This window comes from Salvia hispanica, chromosome 4, assembly GCF_029641045.1.
Source record: "Salvia hispanica isolate PSC_SH4W2 chromosome 4, Shi_PSC_v1, whole genome shotgun sequence".
In the NCBI taxonomy this organism is placed as follows: Eukaryota; Viridiplantae; Streptophyta; class Magnoliopsida; order Lamiales; family Lamiaceae; genus Salvia; species Salvia hispanica.
Window position 1 is genome coordinate 31,072,918 of NC_142695.1, and position 16,878 is coordinate 31,089,795.

The 16,878-nt window shown below is 38.1% G+C and overlaps 1 protein-coding gene and 1 pseudogene across 2 annotated transcripts; one reads left to right on the plus strand and one right to left on the minus strand.

Annotated features, from left to right (window-relative positions):
• Positions 1-1,793: 1,793 nt before the first annotated feature.
• LOC125192121 (uncharacterized) lies at positions 1,794-5,556 on the plus strand. 2 transcript variants are annotated; one of them, XM_048089582.2, is made up of 12 exons: positions 1,795-1,995; positions 2,414-2,521; positions 3,000-3,083; positions 3,315-3,368; positions 3,525-3,670; positions 3,797-3,947; positions 4,044-4,181; positions 4,533-4,604; positions 4,682-4,755; positions 4,865-5,006; positions 5,125-5,203; positions 5,274-5,556. In XM_048089582.2, the coding sequence occupies exons 1-12, from the start codon at positions 1,837-1,839 to the stop codon at positions 5,369-5,371; spliced, it is 1,305 nt and encodes a 434-aa protein (XP_047945539.2). In that variant the 5' UTR covers positions 1,795-1,836; the 3' UTR covers positions 5,372-5,556. The 2 variants fall into 2 exon arrangements, with proteins under 2 accessions (XP_088913336.1, XP_047945539.2); XM_089057210.1 differs by lacking the exon at positions 4,533-4,604 and having other exon boundaries at positions 1,794-1,995.
• Positions 5,557-5,623: 67 nt separating this feature from the next.
• LOC125193366 (heat shock 70 kDa protein-like) lies at positions 5,624-10,556 on the minus strand (annotated as a pseudogene).
• Between the last annotated feature and the right edge of the window lie 6,322 nt (positions 10,557-16,878).

A 16,878-nucleotide genomic window follows, 5' to 3' on the forward strand; every position in this document is an offset into this window, starting at 1 on the left:
GGACGAAGGGAGTATTCATGGAATAAAATTTCAATTACCTAGGTTCCGAATAATAAAAGTTTATTTCAAGTTTCTCTTTGAGGATATTATCAAACCAGACTCACTGAGACGCGATTCAACATAATAGCGATTCTAGCACTGCTAGGATATTAATTATCATTACTCAAGATACCAGGATTCTTGGGTTGCGAAAAACCCGCACCATTTGATAAATCAAAGCAATGCATAATTAATAACGTATGCTCAAAGCTAAATATATTGATTAAGATTAGTTTATCAAGATCACGTCTTTCAGTAAATAGCAAAAAGATTTGTGTCACTATGAGCTGTGTTCGTGTTATACCACACCAATATCGTTTTATTTCGTTAAGACTTGGAAATATACGGACTAACATGCAACTTTCTCAATAGGTAGTCAAGGCCTGTCTAGGTAGTGAAATATTGTTTTCCTTTGTTTAGAGCTGACTGAGATACCTTAAAGTGAACGACGCCCACAATCGTTCTACTAAACCAAAGACTTCGACTTGTTTTGTTTCTTATACTCCCTTCGTCCTATAGTAAATGTCACACTTGGGAGATGACACGAGATTTTAGGAGATGTTATTTTGTGTGTTGAGTGGTGAGAGAAAATATAATTTTATAATTGATGTGAGCGGGAACTTTTTCCAAAGTGTGACATCTATTACGGGACGTAGGGAGTACATTTAAATATGCAAAACAACTATTAAATGTAAAATAAAACATCTTTATGATAAAATAATCTATTTTATTCTTCGAAAAATAAAATTAGAGTTTTTACAATATCCAATCACTCAAAAGGTGATATAGAGTACACAAAACTCTAACATTATCTTACTAATAAATCGATTTAGTGCTATATAACACCAGTGTCGTTAATCTCTTTGGGTAAGAAAATTTTCGTATTGAAACTACAATCTTTACCGATTGGTAGCTAAAGTCTATCTAGATTGTGAAATGTCGTTTGACTTCTTCAAGGTACCGACTGAGTAATTTACTTTGACGACTTGCTCCACTATCCATTCTACAATGCAAAACACTTGTGAGATGTATGCTCTGACAATGTTTGTAAAACATATCTTAAATGAAATGAGCAAGCACAACACGAAGTAAATGATAAAATTATTTCTTTTCATCTTTTCATAACAGGTAAAAGTGAATTCGAAGTTTATCGTATTCATACGCTTTTCCAGTATACCAACTCAAATGGATAGTTGTCCGACTAGATCAAGAATATCTACGTACTTCTCCACTTCTCCCTTGGAATCGTGGTGTTCCTCGGATTCAAAACCCTCATCACAACGCCATTATAGAGTCACCAGAGTGTTTAGGGATATTTGAAAAATAATGTGCCGAGTCCCATGAATAATGATCTTAAGTGATGAGATAATGGTATGAGTAGGGATGACCTTAAATCGCAATATATACTCCCTCCGTCCCATAAAAATATGTACACTTTCCATTTTCGTCCGTCCCACAAAAATATGTGTATTCCATTTTTGGAAAATATATCAATTTAATAATGTAGGTCTCACTATCCAGTAACACTACTTTAACTACCATTCTCCTCATCTCTCTTACTTTACGATACCATTCTCATTCTCTCTCTTACTTTGCCAATTTTGTCTTATTTCTTGTGTCATATTCATTTTTCATATTTTTATGGGACGACGGAAGTATTAAAACGTGAAATATATAGGATTGAAGAGAAGGAGTCTTGAAAGTTCAGGTACCTGTTTGCAATTATTGGCTACTATTAGTCTCGCGTATCAAACGTAAATCATCAGTTCCCCTTCTTCTGACTCGGATTCACTGAAAATGTTGGGCTTTGAAGACTGTGGCAAGCTGCTCCGGCTGCTCAGCGCCGGCGAAAACAAGACCGTCGAAGAGATCGTGGCGGAATACAACTCCAAATTCCCTCGCTCTCTGCATTTTTATGCCTGCTCCGCCCTCGACTTCCTCACTACTGACCCCAAGGTTAGGGTTTTCTTAGCTCTCTCTTTGATTTTTGTTCCAATTCTTTCGTTGCTACTGTTCTATGTTAATTTAACATTGATTGAATTGATTATAGTATTTATTTGGCCGCTTGATTTCTAAAATTCGCTATACGCTGAAATAATTCGTGGAATTGGATCAGCATTTGGAGTTCTTATTTGCGGATAGGATTAAGTTTTTCTGACTAGTTTGCAAGTTAGAACTGATCCAATGGAAATCGTAGTTTTTCAGCAAGCCACGGAGTGGGCGAATTCTGAGTGAATTAAGCCTCTCGTCTTTTTTTATTTGTGTATGAACTATAATTTTTAAGCCTTTTGCTTATGAGTGGCACATATATGTGTTTTATGATTAAAACATTTAAGTGGCATGTAAGCTAAAGTTTCAAGTCGTATTGCTGCAGGAGAAATTTCTAAATCCAAGTCAGCGGTTAATTGCGTTTGCAATCATTCATCAAGCATATTCATCACAGCAGCCTTCCTCAAACCCTTTCATTTCCAAGCTTGTTAGTGTAAGTTTAGCATGTTAGTTTGCATAAATCTTTCAGGTTTTGTTTTTACATAATGATAATCTGTGGAAATGATTATTTTTTATCATTACTCACTTTCAGTAATTGTGTAGAGGAGTCTAATGCTTAATAAACATATTCCACAGGACAATATTATTTTCACTGCTAGATGAGACTTTTCTTCTCACAATTTTCAGAGGACCATTTCTCGTAGTCCTTCTACATTTGTGAAAGTTTGATCTTTGCAGCTTATAAACTCTCAGTATTCAATACTTTGATCACATAAATAGTGTTCCGAGTGCATTTAATGTTTAATTTCTGTTCAAAGTTAACTTTCCCACAGCGTAATGTTACGTCAATTTTTAGCAAACCTTTACAGTTTTACCTTATTTTACTAAATTAATACTATTATTTGTTTGACGATGAAGTTCTGTTTTAAGAACCAGTTATAGTTTTGCTTAACTGTGTTATCAATTTTCAGGCAGCATGTGATGACGTAGCTGAAAAGTATGAAAGGGCATTTGTTCTTCTTTTATTGAGCTCAACCAGTGTGAATGGCAGAGAGGTTCTTCAATCATTTCTCTTTCTGTAGTTCCAACTTCCAACTTTGTCATGCTTGTCAGTTTTGCCATTTTTATCTTTGTTTAGATGTTTCCCACTTAATGAGAAAGTCATGCTATACTTACAACGGAAAAAGGCCGCTTCCGAGGAAATTAACATGCATTTTAGAATATTTATTTTACTTGCAGAAGTTGTTTGTTTATCCACTTTCTATAATTGATTATCTTCTGTACAGTTTCTCAAGCAATCTGCCGCAGATTACATAAGTAACTTTGATCTTTCATCACATGTAAGTGTAGATGGATTTGACATTCTGGTTTACGCAAATAAATATTGCTTGTAGCCAGGTCTTTTGCAACCTATGCTTAGAAAATTTAGTTTTTATAAGCTTTTTTTTAACTCTTTCTTTACCACATCCTTTATACATTTCCTTTGAATTTTCCAGTCCTTTCCACAACGTGAGCAGTTGCAGCAACAATGTTGTGTCAAAGTTCAGACAGAGCCATGTAAAAGCTTGTTAAAGGACAACACTGTGAAAAATATAGTGCCTGATCCTGATGTGCCCCTTGGATGTGATAGTAATTCATCTGAGTATGACTTTTACTAGTGACTTCATGTGACTTTACAGTGATATTCATCACAAGAGCGCAGTTTCCTCACATAATTGTTTTCAGTTGATTGTTTTTCTTTGTCTTGGTATTGAAATTCACATTTCAGGTTTGACGCAGAGCCTGGAGTCACATCTAAAATCGGATCTGGGAGTAGAGAAGAAACTGTAGTTGGGTTGATGTCTTCTCTTTCACTGGATGGATTAGGTCCACAATGGATCAGACCGCTCCCTCCAAGGCTTCCAGTAATGGATGGTGAGGTAATGTGTAAGCAGTAACTATTAGCTGATGAGACACTCTATAACAAACGTATGAAATATGTATGCTTCTAAAAAATATCTTCTGGTCTCGAGCAGCTATTGTGGCTGAACCCTGATATGAACCATGAGCTTTTATGGGATTATGGGATGTGTGCTGATACTAGTAGAGCAGTTGCTGTAAGAGATTTAATTTCAAAAGCTTTGAAGGGGCCGCTTGTTCCTGTGCAACAAGAGGTACTATGATTTTAAAGGCTATGTATTTCATCTTGGATGTCAAATTGAACGTTTTGAAAAAATGTAGCTCCTAACGTTGAGCATGGCTGTATGTGTCTCATAGTTTTGTTCATGATTTACTGAAGGCCATTAAACTTAAAGGTGCTAGATGGTAGTTATTCTTTTTTGTCACAGAAATATGTTAGCAAGTGTTCACTTTGTCATGCAGAAGTGTCACAAAACATTGTTCTTTCTTCGTTTCAAATGTAAATTTACTGGTTTATCCTTTACTTGACCCCTTTAATTTGGTAAAGGAAGTTGCGAATACCTTTGAGTTGTTTAAATGTTCCTAATATATGTTTTTTTCTTTAGCAAGTGCTGGTGGAGTTAGCAAATGACCCGAAGCTTGTATATCATTGTGGACTAACACCCAAAAAGCTCCCAGTATGTCATTTAAGGGTGTTATTTCCAAGTGAAAACATGGTTCCTGCCTTATAATTGTATTGCAACACTTTCTCCAGGACCTAGTGGAAAATAATCCCATGATTGCTGTTGAAGTGCTGATTAAGTTGGTGAATTCATCCGAAATTAAGGAGTATGATATTGCTCATTGCTTTTGGCTTTTGACTGATAGAGAGTTGAGTATTATTTTGGCGTACAGTGCTTACAACTTTCTTTGCAAATTCTCTTTCCCTACTGTTCAGATATTTTACAGTTCTTGTAAATATGGAGATGAGTCTTCATTCCATGGAAGTTGTAAATAGGCTGACCACTACAATTGAACTTCCTACGATGTTCTTACACACTTATATTTCCAACTGTATAAGTGCTTGTCAGGGTATCAAGGTTCGTAGTTCATATCTCTTACTATTCCGTGTATTCTCTTTTCTTGAAATATAGTTGACTGTTTACATCCTTATTTCCGGGATCCCTAACTATTATTAGCAACTCATTTATCTTGCAGGACCGGTATATGCAGAATAGACTTGTGAGACTGGTTTGCGTTTTTCTGCAAAGTTTAATCCGAAACAAAATAATCAATGGTCAGCATTTTGTAAATTTTCACAAAAAATTTAGATGATTACATAAATAATGCGTTGTGTGTATTTGCAGTGAATGACATCTTCCTCGAAGTGCAATCGTTCTGCATCGAGTTCTCGAGGATCCGAGAAGCAGCAGGCTTATTTAGGCTTCTTAAGACCTTGGATTAGTTGTCGTATAGTGGCATTCTGGAAGTGTTAATGGCACTTAAATTTAGCGTAGCTGCTAGCATTTTCTTTCATTTCTTTCTTGTTTTGCATTAGACTTTTGCTTTTACAAAATCACTTTCAATTTCTCGATTTCAAGCAGTTGCTATATGAACATTGGAAATCGTAACGGACTCTTATTTCATTAATAGCTATTGATAAACATCTATTTGCCACAAAAGCATTTATTTAGAAAGTAAAAACACACACACCAAGTATAGATAAAATGTACTAAACCACAGTTGTTCTGGTTTCTTCAATTCAATCAACCTCTTCAATCTTCGGGCTGGCACCACCGTTGCCGTAGCTGTTGCTGGAGCTCGCACCCGGCATGGCGCTGCCAGCATCGCCGCCGCCCTGATACATCCTAGAAGTAATGGGGTTGCACAAACTCTCCAACTCCTTCAATTTATCCTCCAATTCATCCACCTCCGTCAGCTGATTCCTCTCCAGCCACTCCACCGCCTCGTCGATCGCCTTCTCGATCTTCTCCTTGTCTGGGCCGCCAAGCTTCCCTGCCACCTTTTCATCCTTGATCGTAGTCCTCATGCTGTACGCGTAATTCTCAAGCGCGTTCTTGGCATCCACGCGCTTCTTCACTGCCTCGTCCTCTGCCCTATACTTGTCCGCCTCTGCCACCATCCGCTCAATCTCCTCCTTGCTCAGCCGCCCCTTGTCGTTGGTGATGGTGACGTTGTTCTTCACCCCAGTCGTCTTGTCCTCCGCGGACACGTTCAGTATCCCGTTCGCGTCAATGTCGAAGCACACATTCACCTGCGGCACTCCCCTCGGTGCCGGAGGAATTCCGGTGAGCTCGAACTTCCCGAGCAGGTTGTTGTCCTTGTCATCGGCCGCTCGCCCTCGTAGACCTGGATCAGCACCCCGGTCTGGTTGTCTGAGTAGGTCGAGAATATCTGCTCCTCTGGTCCCCCTCGCCGCTGAGTATTGCCGCCTGCACGGCCGCACCGTACGCCACGGCCTCGTCCGGGCTGATGCTCTTGCAGAGCTCCTTCCCGTTGAAGAAATCCTGAAGCAGCTGCTGCACCTTCGGAATCCTCGTCGACCCGCCGACTAAAACGACGTCGTGGATCAGGGCTTTGTCGATCTTAGCATCGATCAAGCATTTCTCCACCGGCTCCATACACTTTTGAAACAAATCCATGTTCAATTCCTCACCTCGCACAGAGTAATCGTGGTGTAGAAATCAATCCCTTCAAACAACGTGTTGAAAAGTAAAATGCGGAAAATAAAATTGAAGAACTCTTGAAGACTACATTGTCATTGATTTGAATTGTTATTTGAGATACATTCTACATAGGTATTTATAGGACTCTAGATATAAATATACCTAGAAACTATAATTGGAACTCTAGATTATAAATGGTATTCTCTTCCCAATAGGTTGAGACTTCACACATTCTCTTCCCAACATAAATTGGGACCCTCTCAAGTTATATTTCCAACACTCCCCCTCAAGTTAAGTATCGAGTTTTTTCGACACTTAACTTGCACGATCTTCATTTTGATAAATAGTTTATACTCGTATTCAGGAGTCCTTCCCTTTTCATTGAAAGTTTAGACTCGTTTCAAGGAGTTTCTTTTTTCTTCATTGGAAGTTTAGGCTCTTATCAAGGAGCTCTTCATTATTGAAAGTTTAGATTCATTTCAAGGAGCTTCTTTAATTTTCCGTTGACAATTTTAACTCTTGTCATAGAGCTCTTCAATTTTTTTTTGGTTGGCAATTTTAACTTGTGCCAAGGAGCCAATCTAGACAATTTTTACTCATGTCCGGGAGTCATCTTAGACAGTTTTAGCTTGTATCCAGGAGCCAATGTTCATTCTTTTTTTTTCTCTGACTGACAGTTTTGACTCGTGTCGAGGAGCTCATTCTGACAGTTTTGACTCGTGTCGAGGAGTGCACTCGTCTTTGGACTGAATTTAATTGGCAGCCCAAAACTTCATTTTTGGAAGGCTATACTTGGCCCATTCCGCTCAAACACAATGAGCCCATATTCTTTTTCATTTTTTAAAAAACTTTCCGAGCCCACTAGCCCAATGTTGAGACCTCTCCAGTCAACCCTTCACTTTGGTTTCTCCTCTTGCCTTCATCATGGCGGCTACCTTCGAAGAGTCGCAGCCGCCTTTGTAGGCTTGTTGGTGCCTAACCAACAACAGCTCTTCACAGCCTTCTTGCTTTTTTAAGGATCTCTGGGCGTGGCGGTTCCATCTCGGGCTTCTTTATCCAGGCGGGTATCTGTAAGGCTAGCTCTTGATCGTTCCTTCTCGATGACTGCTTATTCTGCTGCATCTGCCTATGCCGGCCCTTAGGCCTGCAGCTTTCTCGACTGCATATGCTCGATTTTTGCCTCACCCTTCTCCGCGGCGCATATTCTACGGGCTGCTTTGCTGACTCTCTTCTCAGCATTCTTCCATGCGCCCTTACGCCTATCCCTCGCCATTCACTCGCCTTCTCCAGATGTCACATGACAACTTCACTGTTGCGGCTTTCTCGCCCTCTCAACGTTTTTAGTGCGCCCTTTCCTAGCCGCTACCTTCTTCTCCGGTAAATCAGTCGTGGCTTCTCCGGCATTGTGTTTCCCGTGTATCCGGAATTCTCACTATTCCGGGCAGCCTCTTCTTGGCTACTAGATCGGTTGCTCGTCATCCCTTCACGAATTGCATCACCAATAGCCGGCGTTGAGACTTCTGTGGTAACCCTTTCACTTTGGTTTCTCCTATCTCAGCCATCACGGCGGCTTTGCCTTCGATTTGCTGCCGTTGCCACGTTCAACTGTTCTCGAATCCAATTCAATTGCGGCATTTCGTCGGACACGTGGGGAGTTGAACTCAGGAATGGCTTTGTCCCCTCCAATTTTCCATAACCCTTCAATTGATTCCCCCTTATACAATAAAGCTTGAAACTTTGAGCAGTGTTAGAAATGTGATTCGTCTTAGATCTGCCAATTTCCCTTCCTTCAACACACAACTCCTGCTTCTCTTCTTATTCTTCGGTGCATCCAGAAAGAGCTTTCTGGGCAGAGCTTTCGATGAGTTGCGCCATCGAAGGGGTACACTTCCGAGTAGATCACCGAGTTTATGGCGGCCATCCACTCAACATCTCCATCTTCCTCCCGACTGCTGCTGTAGCTACTCCGATCGCCGCCACAACCCATACTGAGGCTGTGCGGAAACACTATCTCTCTCCCCCTCGCTGCGCAGATGTTGGTTGCCCTGCCTTCGTCCTCAGCGATTCTCTCCTTGATTAGGAGATGAATGGTTTGGCGGTGGCTGATATCCCCTTGGCCAAACACTTCATACATTAGCCTCTCATGGCTGCCCCCTCTTTGGCAGTAGCCCCTCCTCTCTTGGCGGGTTTCTGCTCGTTCCTCCTACTCCGGTCATCTCTGCCTTCTTCTCCAACATAAATTTAGAGAGGGTTGTTCGGTCGGATACTTTCTCTCCCCCTAGGCACTCCTCATCTGTTTTCCTCTCCTCTATTTTGACAGCGGTTGGGGTCGCAGCCTGTCTCCTCTGTTTTCTCGGCCTTCGTCTTGAAGGCCTCTCTTCTTCTCTCCATCAGCTCATTTATTGGCGATGAGATTTCTTTGGAAACACCACACTTCATGGCTTCATGGTTCTGTCCAGCTGTCATTGCCATCGCCTTTGCCTACCACCGGCGCCGTGCTGGCTTCGCCCAACCTCCTTACTGCCAGCGCCAATCCCAGACTCACACTATCATTGCCGTCGTGACGCTGTTCCGTCGGGTCTTGCTATACCATCACTTTGTTAGTGAAGAACAACATCTTCTGCTGTAGCTGCTAACTGCAGGGTAGAGTTTCAGCCTCTTGCTAACTGCACGACTTCCTTTTTTTTTTTTTTTGCTATAGAGACAGATTGATCTATGCGAGGGATCGAACCTGCTCTGATACCATGTTGAAAAGTAAAATGCGAAAAATAAAATTGAAGAACTCTTGAAGACTACATTGTGATTGATTTGAATTGTTATTTGAGATACATTCTACATAGGTATTTACAGGATTCTAGATATAAATATACCTAGGAACACTCATTGGAACTCTAGATTATAAATGGTATTCTCTTCCCAATAGGTTGGGACTTCACACATTCTCTTCCCAACATAAATTGGGACACCTCAAGTTATATTTCCAACACAACGCATCAATCTCAATTGTAGTCTGCGCAGTGGTGGACAGCATGCGCTTGGCTCGCTCGCACGCCGTCCTCAGCCGCCTCAACGCACGCGCATTCCCGCCAATATCCTTCTTATGCTTCCTTTTGAACTCCGCCGCGAAGTGATTCACCATCCGGTTGTCAAAATCCTCCCCTCCCAAATGCGTATCGCCGGCGATCGCCTTGACTTCGATAATCCCTTCCTCAATCGACAAAATCGACACATCGAACCTGCCGCCACGGAGGTCAAAAATCAGCACATTCTTCTCCCCTGTTCTCGACGCCTTCTTATCCAGGCCGTAAGCAATCGCGGCCGCAGTCGGCTCGTTGATGATCCTCATTACGTTGAGGCCGGCGATGGCGCCGGCGTCCTTGGTGGCCTGGCGCTGGGAGTCGTTGAGTAGGCCGGGACAGTGACGACGGCATCGTTCACGGCCTGGCCTAAAAAGGCCTCGGCGATTTCTCGAGATCTCCTCGGGGGAGAATTGCTTCTCCTCGCCCTTGTAGCGGACGAGGATGAGGGGCGAGCTTGAAGAGCCTGAGCTTGAGGTCGGACTGGACGGAGAAGCGGCGGCCGATGAGGCGCTTGGCGTCGAAGACGGTGTTGTGAGGGTTCATGGCGACTTGGTTCTTGGCGGCGTCGCCGATGAGGCGCTCACGTAGGAAGGGGTGGTGCGGTTGCCCTGGTCGTTGGGGATGATCTCGACGCGGTCGTGATGCCACACGCCTATGCAGCTGTAGGTGGTGCCGCGGTCGATGCCGATCGCCTTGCCTTGTGTTTTTGCCATTGATGAATTGACGATGATGATTTTTCAAATAGAGTAAAGAGTGTGTGTGGGATTTGGCTTGGGAATGGATATTTGATTGCTTTCTGAATTGTGTTGATGGTTATTGTTTATTAGAGGGGTGTATGCGTGTCTATATATATGTATGTATATGTATAGGTGATAGGTGGAGAGGAGGGTTCGAGGAGGAAGTAGAAAGATGAAGAATAGACTTCTGGAGAAGGCGGTAAAATAACTGAACATTCATTTGGGCCCACATATTATAAACTATGGGCTTAAGACTAAATAGGCTTCTTACTTTCTTACACAGCTCATATTATTGCTCTCATTGAAAATCTATTGCATTTATAAGTTAAAAAATGGTTTCTGGACTATAGATTTATCTCACCCATAGTTCCTGAATTTTAAAAATATTGCCAGACATCTCCGGACTAAGAGTTTATCTTGAAAATGGTTTTATTTCACTGTTTTCGGTCAAAAATACCCTTTTGAGGAGGTTTAGACAATTTGGTCTTTTTACACTTTTAACTAGGCCTGTCAAATCGGATACCCGCGGATATCCGATCCGAAATTTTTGGGTATCCGATCCTGAAATTCCCAAAATCTCATACCTGATACCCGACCCGAATTTTATTTCGGGTACTCGGATACCCGACTCAGGTATTCAGTCCTGAAAAACCGGGTATCCAATCTCGATTGTGATTGTGATATTGTTAAAATAAATTATTTGTTTTTATAAAGCCAATGGATTAGAAAAATTAAATTGCACATAACAATATGGATATGATATACTCCCTCCGTCCCATTAAATATGCAACATTTGTTTTTCGGCATAGGATTTTAGGTAGTGTTGTTTTGTGAGTTAATGAAGAGAGAGTAAAATAAGTTAGAAGAAAAAGTAGTGGGAGTATTATTTCTATTTTTAGAAACGTTTCATTTTTAATGGAACAAACTAAAAAAGAAAACGTTTCATTTCTAATGGACAGAGGAAGTATTATTCATTTCTGATAAGCATCCTATATTCTTCGGTTAATGAAAACATTGCATAGGTTGGATGTATTAAATTTTATAAAAATTTTAGGTGATTAATTCTTGGGCGAGTGTAAATAAATTCTTATAACTCATCCGTGCACCTTAATTCATCAATGCGAACAGTAAGTTTTTGTTGTCGCATACAGATTTAGATCATATAGATTTAGAATTTTTAAAATATAAGTGACTTTAGGAAAATATGCACATTAACTTTTAAAAAAATACCACCCCTAAAAAATTGGATTTAAAAAGATACAATTGATTATGGAACACATGCGATCACTATTTCAATATTTTAATTGCTTAAATATTTAAACATATTTAAAAATCAGAATAAATACATAAATCATAAATTAAAAAAAAAATCAGATAATTCGGGTATACCCAATCGGGTATCGGGTAACCCGATATCCGATCATAAAAAATTCCACTACCCGATCCCGATCCGAAACTCGAAAAATTGGGTTTCGGGTATCCAATTACCCGACTTTGTCGGATTTGGAAATCCAATACCCGATATCCATTTTCACAGACCAACTTTTAACATTTTAAATCTGATATTATTTCAGTTATGTACTAAATCTGATATAATTTCAAAATCATCCTTTATTTTCCCTTTTGTCATCCTTTACTTTGTTTCTTTATTTCAATATTAGATTTAACTTTACAAAATTAAATTTTAAATTTCAATATTTAAATATCAATAAATTATTTTAATCATAAAAATAATTAAATAACAAAAATGAATAGTCATAATCAATATTTGATAGTGTCTAATATTTATTCAATAAGGTATGACAACGCCTTAGTTTTAATCAATATTTAATAGTTTTAATCATAAATGGATCATATAACACGATTTATTCTGAAATAAATACGCATCTAATGTAAGACTAATATAATTTTCTTTTATTACTCCCTTCGTTCTATAGTTATGAAAACGTTTCTTTTCAGCACAAAAATTAAGAAAATTGTGTTAGGTGAGTTAAGTAAAGGGAGAATAAAATGGAAAATGAAAAAGGTAGAGAGATGAAGAGAGAAAAAAGTAAGAGAAAGTAAAGTAGGTGTGGAAAAATGTATTGACTTTTACTAAAAATGGAAAGACTCTATTACTATGGAACGTACTAAAATGGAAAAATGACTCTATTACTATGGAAAGAGGAGAATAATTTGAAAACAATCAAATTTTACTAGAAAATTTCAACAAAAATACTCCTATATAAAATATTTAGTAGGATCAAATTTGTAGTCAACTTCATAATATTCAATCACAAACAATTATAACAACCGAACGAAGGCTAAATAGCTCTTATTTTTCCATTATGATCAATATTATTTTTCTGTACTTTCAATTCAGCTGAATATTATATTAAATAATAAAAATTAATAATTTTAATCAATATTTATAGTGTCCATGAATTAATAGTTTCAATTAAAAAAATTATTGATATTTAAAAATTGAAATTTAAAATTTAATTTTATAAAATTATCTCTAATATTGAAATAGAGAAACAAAGTGAAGGATGACAACAGGGAAGAAGAATGATAATTTTGAAATAATATCAGATTTAGTACATGACTGAAATAATATCAGATTTAAAATGTTAAAAGTGTAAAAGGACCAAGTTGCTAAACCTCCCAAAACCCTTTAAAAGGGTATTTTCGACCGAAAACAGTGAAAAATGACCATTTTTGAGATAAACCCTTAGCTCAGGGATGTCTGACGATATTTTAAAGTCCAGGAACTATGAGCGAGATAAACCCATAGTTAAGGGACCATTTTTGTAGTTCACTCTTCTTTAAATAAGAGTTGTCAACTGGCCATACTAACCCAGCCGAGCTCGTTTGAGAAATGAAGCAGGTTTGGGCTGGTCTTGTTGAGTGTAACAGGCTCCATTGGTTTTATTTGTAAACCCAGCCCATAATCAATCCACCTAATTAAATATATTTAGGTTTAGGATTTAAATGGCAGTAGACATTATTAATAAGTTAGTTTGAACTTAATTAAAAAAGTGGTTTATAAAAGTTACTTTCTAGATCCAGCCTTTTTAATCTCAATTATCATTCTTTCGGTCTTTCTTTTCTCTTCCCTTTAGTTTCATACCTCTCTGCAGCCAGTAACCATCCACTAGCAATTATATCTCTATCGATATTCTTCACTACTTCTGATTCCTCAATTCCAAGTTTCCAACTAGTATAATCTTAACTGTTCTACTCTTAATACATGTAAATGTAATCGGCTATGGAGGAGAGAGGCAGATTTTTTTGTTTTAATTGACTAGAGTATTACTCCCTCCGTTCCATACTAATAGAGTCATTTTACCATTTTGGGAAGTTCCAAGTTAATTGAGTCACTTCTATTTTTAATAAAAGGTAACCACCTCTCTTACTTTATTCTCTCTTTATCTCTTTTACTTTATTTTCTCCTACATTTTTACCATCCATTTAACATACTATTCTTAAACTCCGTGACGAAAAGAAACGTCTCTATTAACAAGAAACGTAGGAAGTATAAATCTGTCAAACTTGGTCAACTGACTAAGCTGGACTGGATTGAGATGTATGAAAATAAGCCCGACCGGCCCACCTTGCTTCACATCCCGGGACTAGGCCGAGCTGCGCCTCAACAACATCAGGGCTCACCGGGCCTGGGCTGGGCTGGGCCAGCCCGGCAGTTGACAACTCTACTTCAAATTAAATTAACTTAATGAATTTTTAAGTATACATAGAGAAAAATAATTAACTAATAGAAGATACAAATAAAAACTACTTCATATGTCCCATTAAAATTGTAACGTACTCTCTCCGTCCCAAGGAAGATGACCTTCCTTGGGCGGCACGAGATTTTATGCAGTTTTATTTTATGTGTTAGGCTGAGAGAGTAAAGTAAGAGAGAGAGAATAAAGTAGAGATAAAGAGATTTCCAATTTTGGTCATGAGTCATCCTGAGTGAGACAAACTAAAAAGGAAAGTGGGTCATCTTCAGTGGGACGGAGGGAGTATTCCTTTTTGAATTGTCCCATTAAAAAGGAAATATTTTCGATAATAAAAACAACATCATCTCTACTTCTTCTTTTTCTCTTATTTTATTCTCTTCTTATTAACTGACAAAACAATCCTACAAAAATTTCGTGCCGACGAACAAATGTTTCATTCATTTTTAATGAGAGGAAGTAAGTTTGAAAAGCAACAAGGGCCGGTTTGGTATACGTGGTTGTTGCAAATGTTGAAGAGTATCACAAGTCTGGATTCTATCAATTATTTCCCTAAAATAACCTCCGTATAATAGAAATGCATCAATACCACTTTCTCCTGCCTATGTATTTTTGAAATTTAATACTCCTCATATTCCATAAAAACAGAGACTTTAGAAATCATATTATTTTAATATAAAATTAATAAAATAAGAGAGATTGAAATAAAATATAATGAACATGATACATATTATTAGAAAGAAAAATTTACTAAAATAGAATGAATTAATTTTTGAGGATGACTGGCAAAAGTGGAATACTATATTCATATAATAAAATGACTGTAAGTTAATTCTAATTTGAGACCAACACAACAAAGTTCACAATGTTGTTAAAAAATGACATGACTGCAATCATCAACATTCATTACAGAGATCAATTCTCTCAAAATCTGAAATGTCCAATTCTCATAAGTTGTATGCCAAACTTTTACTATTTCGACTATTGTCATTTACTATTTCAAAGTAGTTAATCATATCCATCCTAATCCTAATATGGAGTAGGATTACCTTTCCTGTTTATTGTAATAACAATCAAACCAATTAGGACTTCTCTTTTGAAAAGGCTGCTTCTACATAACCATTATACTCCTTCCGTCACATTTCACGTGAGCCAAAACTTTTGGGCACATATTTTTAGTAGTGAAAAAAATAGAGAAAAAATAAGAGAGGAATAGAGTGTTGCATTTTGCCATAAAAATTTATAGTGGAACGATCTAAAAGAGAATACGCCCCACTTATAATAGAACGAGGGGAGTACTTGATTAAAATGCACGACATGAACTAGTAAAAATACCAACAATAAATCAATATAGAGATGCTGAGTGGATTTTATTAACTAAATTTTAGTGTGCAACAAACTAAGTTAGGCACACGAAGTTCACGAGGCCACCTCTTTTCCTACATGTTATCAATGTACCATACTTTCTCCCCTGTTCAATAAAAATATGCACTTATTTTTTTTAATCTGTTCCATAAGAATATGCATTTTCTAATTTTAAAAACTCTTTTCTTTCTAATGAGGTGAGACACATTCTCTACTAACAACAATTTAATTATTTTTTTTTCTCTATCTTTCTTACTTTACCAATTTTGCATTAAAACCTGTGTTGAATCTAAAGTGTAAAAAATGACAAGACTGCAATCATCAACATTCTTTACGGAGATCAACTCAAAATCTGAAATGTTCAATTCTCATAACTCATAAGTTGTTGTTGGGGAGATTCAATATATAGAACAGAAAAACGGATATCTGAAAGTCGTTATAAACACTTTCAGATCAAATCAATTTGGCGGTTCTACCAAACTATTCGATCGGATAAAATTCAGAAGATTGTTTGAACTTTTTCGAATGCTAATTGTTGAAGATGATTAGAACCATAAGTAACGATCGGATCGGTTTATAAACATGAACAGACGCGTCTGTTCATTTTCTAACCGAAAATAACAGAATTTAAAGGTTTTCGAAATTACAAATTGGTCCTTTTACTTTTCCGAAATTACATTTTCGGATGAATTTCTTAAACAGCAACTACGACCCCAGCCAGGGGCTGCCGCCCCTTGGACCCCGCTATCCGGGGGCGCTGCCCCCGGACCCCTGTTCATCTGTTCAGGGGCTTCGCCCCTAACATCATAACGAATTCAAATAAGTGTGCACTCCGCACCCTCCATACTTATATGATGTATCGTTATGACAATACCGATCGATCAAGTTAATCCAATTACACTAAAATATCCAACAATCCTCCTCTATTTTAGTGCACTCCTTGATTAACTAAAACAAGTCATCTCAAACATTCAAAGTTTTGCATAAATGAAATATCGTAACGATTGAATTCCACCTTAGTACATTACACATTCCATACATTCGAATACCCCGGGTGTCACTAAGGATTGAACCCTGGGAACTCACATTGAATACCCGAAGATAATGTACACAAAAGTTTACATACGAATATGTTCTATCTTGACACTATATTTTTCTAGCCTATGTCCTTATCCTTCATAAACATATCGAAACCAAGTCCCAGCTTCTTGAAGCGGCTAAACTTCATGTTTATATATGTAGCTCCTTTATTCTTGCACCTACATTTGCAATTTTTCAAAAGAACTATTATGAATATATACATTCAACCTCCTTAACTTGTAGGTCCGAACACATACCTTGGGACGATTTTCAAATGTGTTCCAATCTCCAAATATTAAGTCTT

What these genes read in the sequence shown, in the direction of transcription:
- LOC125192121 (XM_048089582.2), top strand. Translation starts at nt 1,837, where the DNA reads ATGTTGGGCTTTGAAGACTGTGGCAAGCTGCTCCGGCTGCTCAGCGCC. An exon ending in ACTTTGATCTTTCATCACAT is followed by an intron (nt 3,369 to 3,524) that starts GTAAGTGTAGAT and finishes TGAATTTTCCAG; the next exon opens with TCCTTTCCACAACGTGAGCA. An exon ending in GTGCTTGTCAGGGTATCAAG is followed by an intron (nt 5,007 to 5,124) that starts GTTCGTAGTTCA and finishes TTTATCTTGCAG; the next exon opens with GACCGGTATATGCAGAATAG.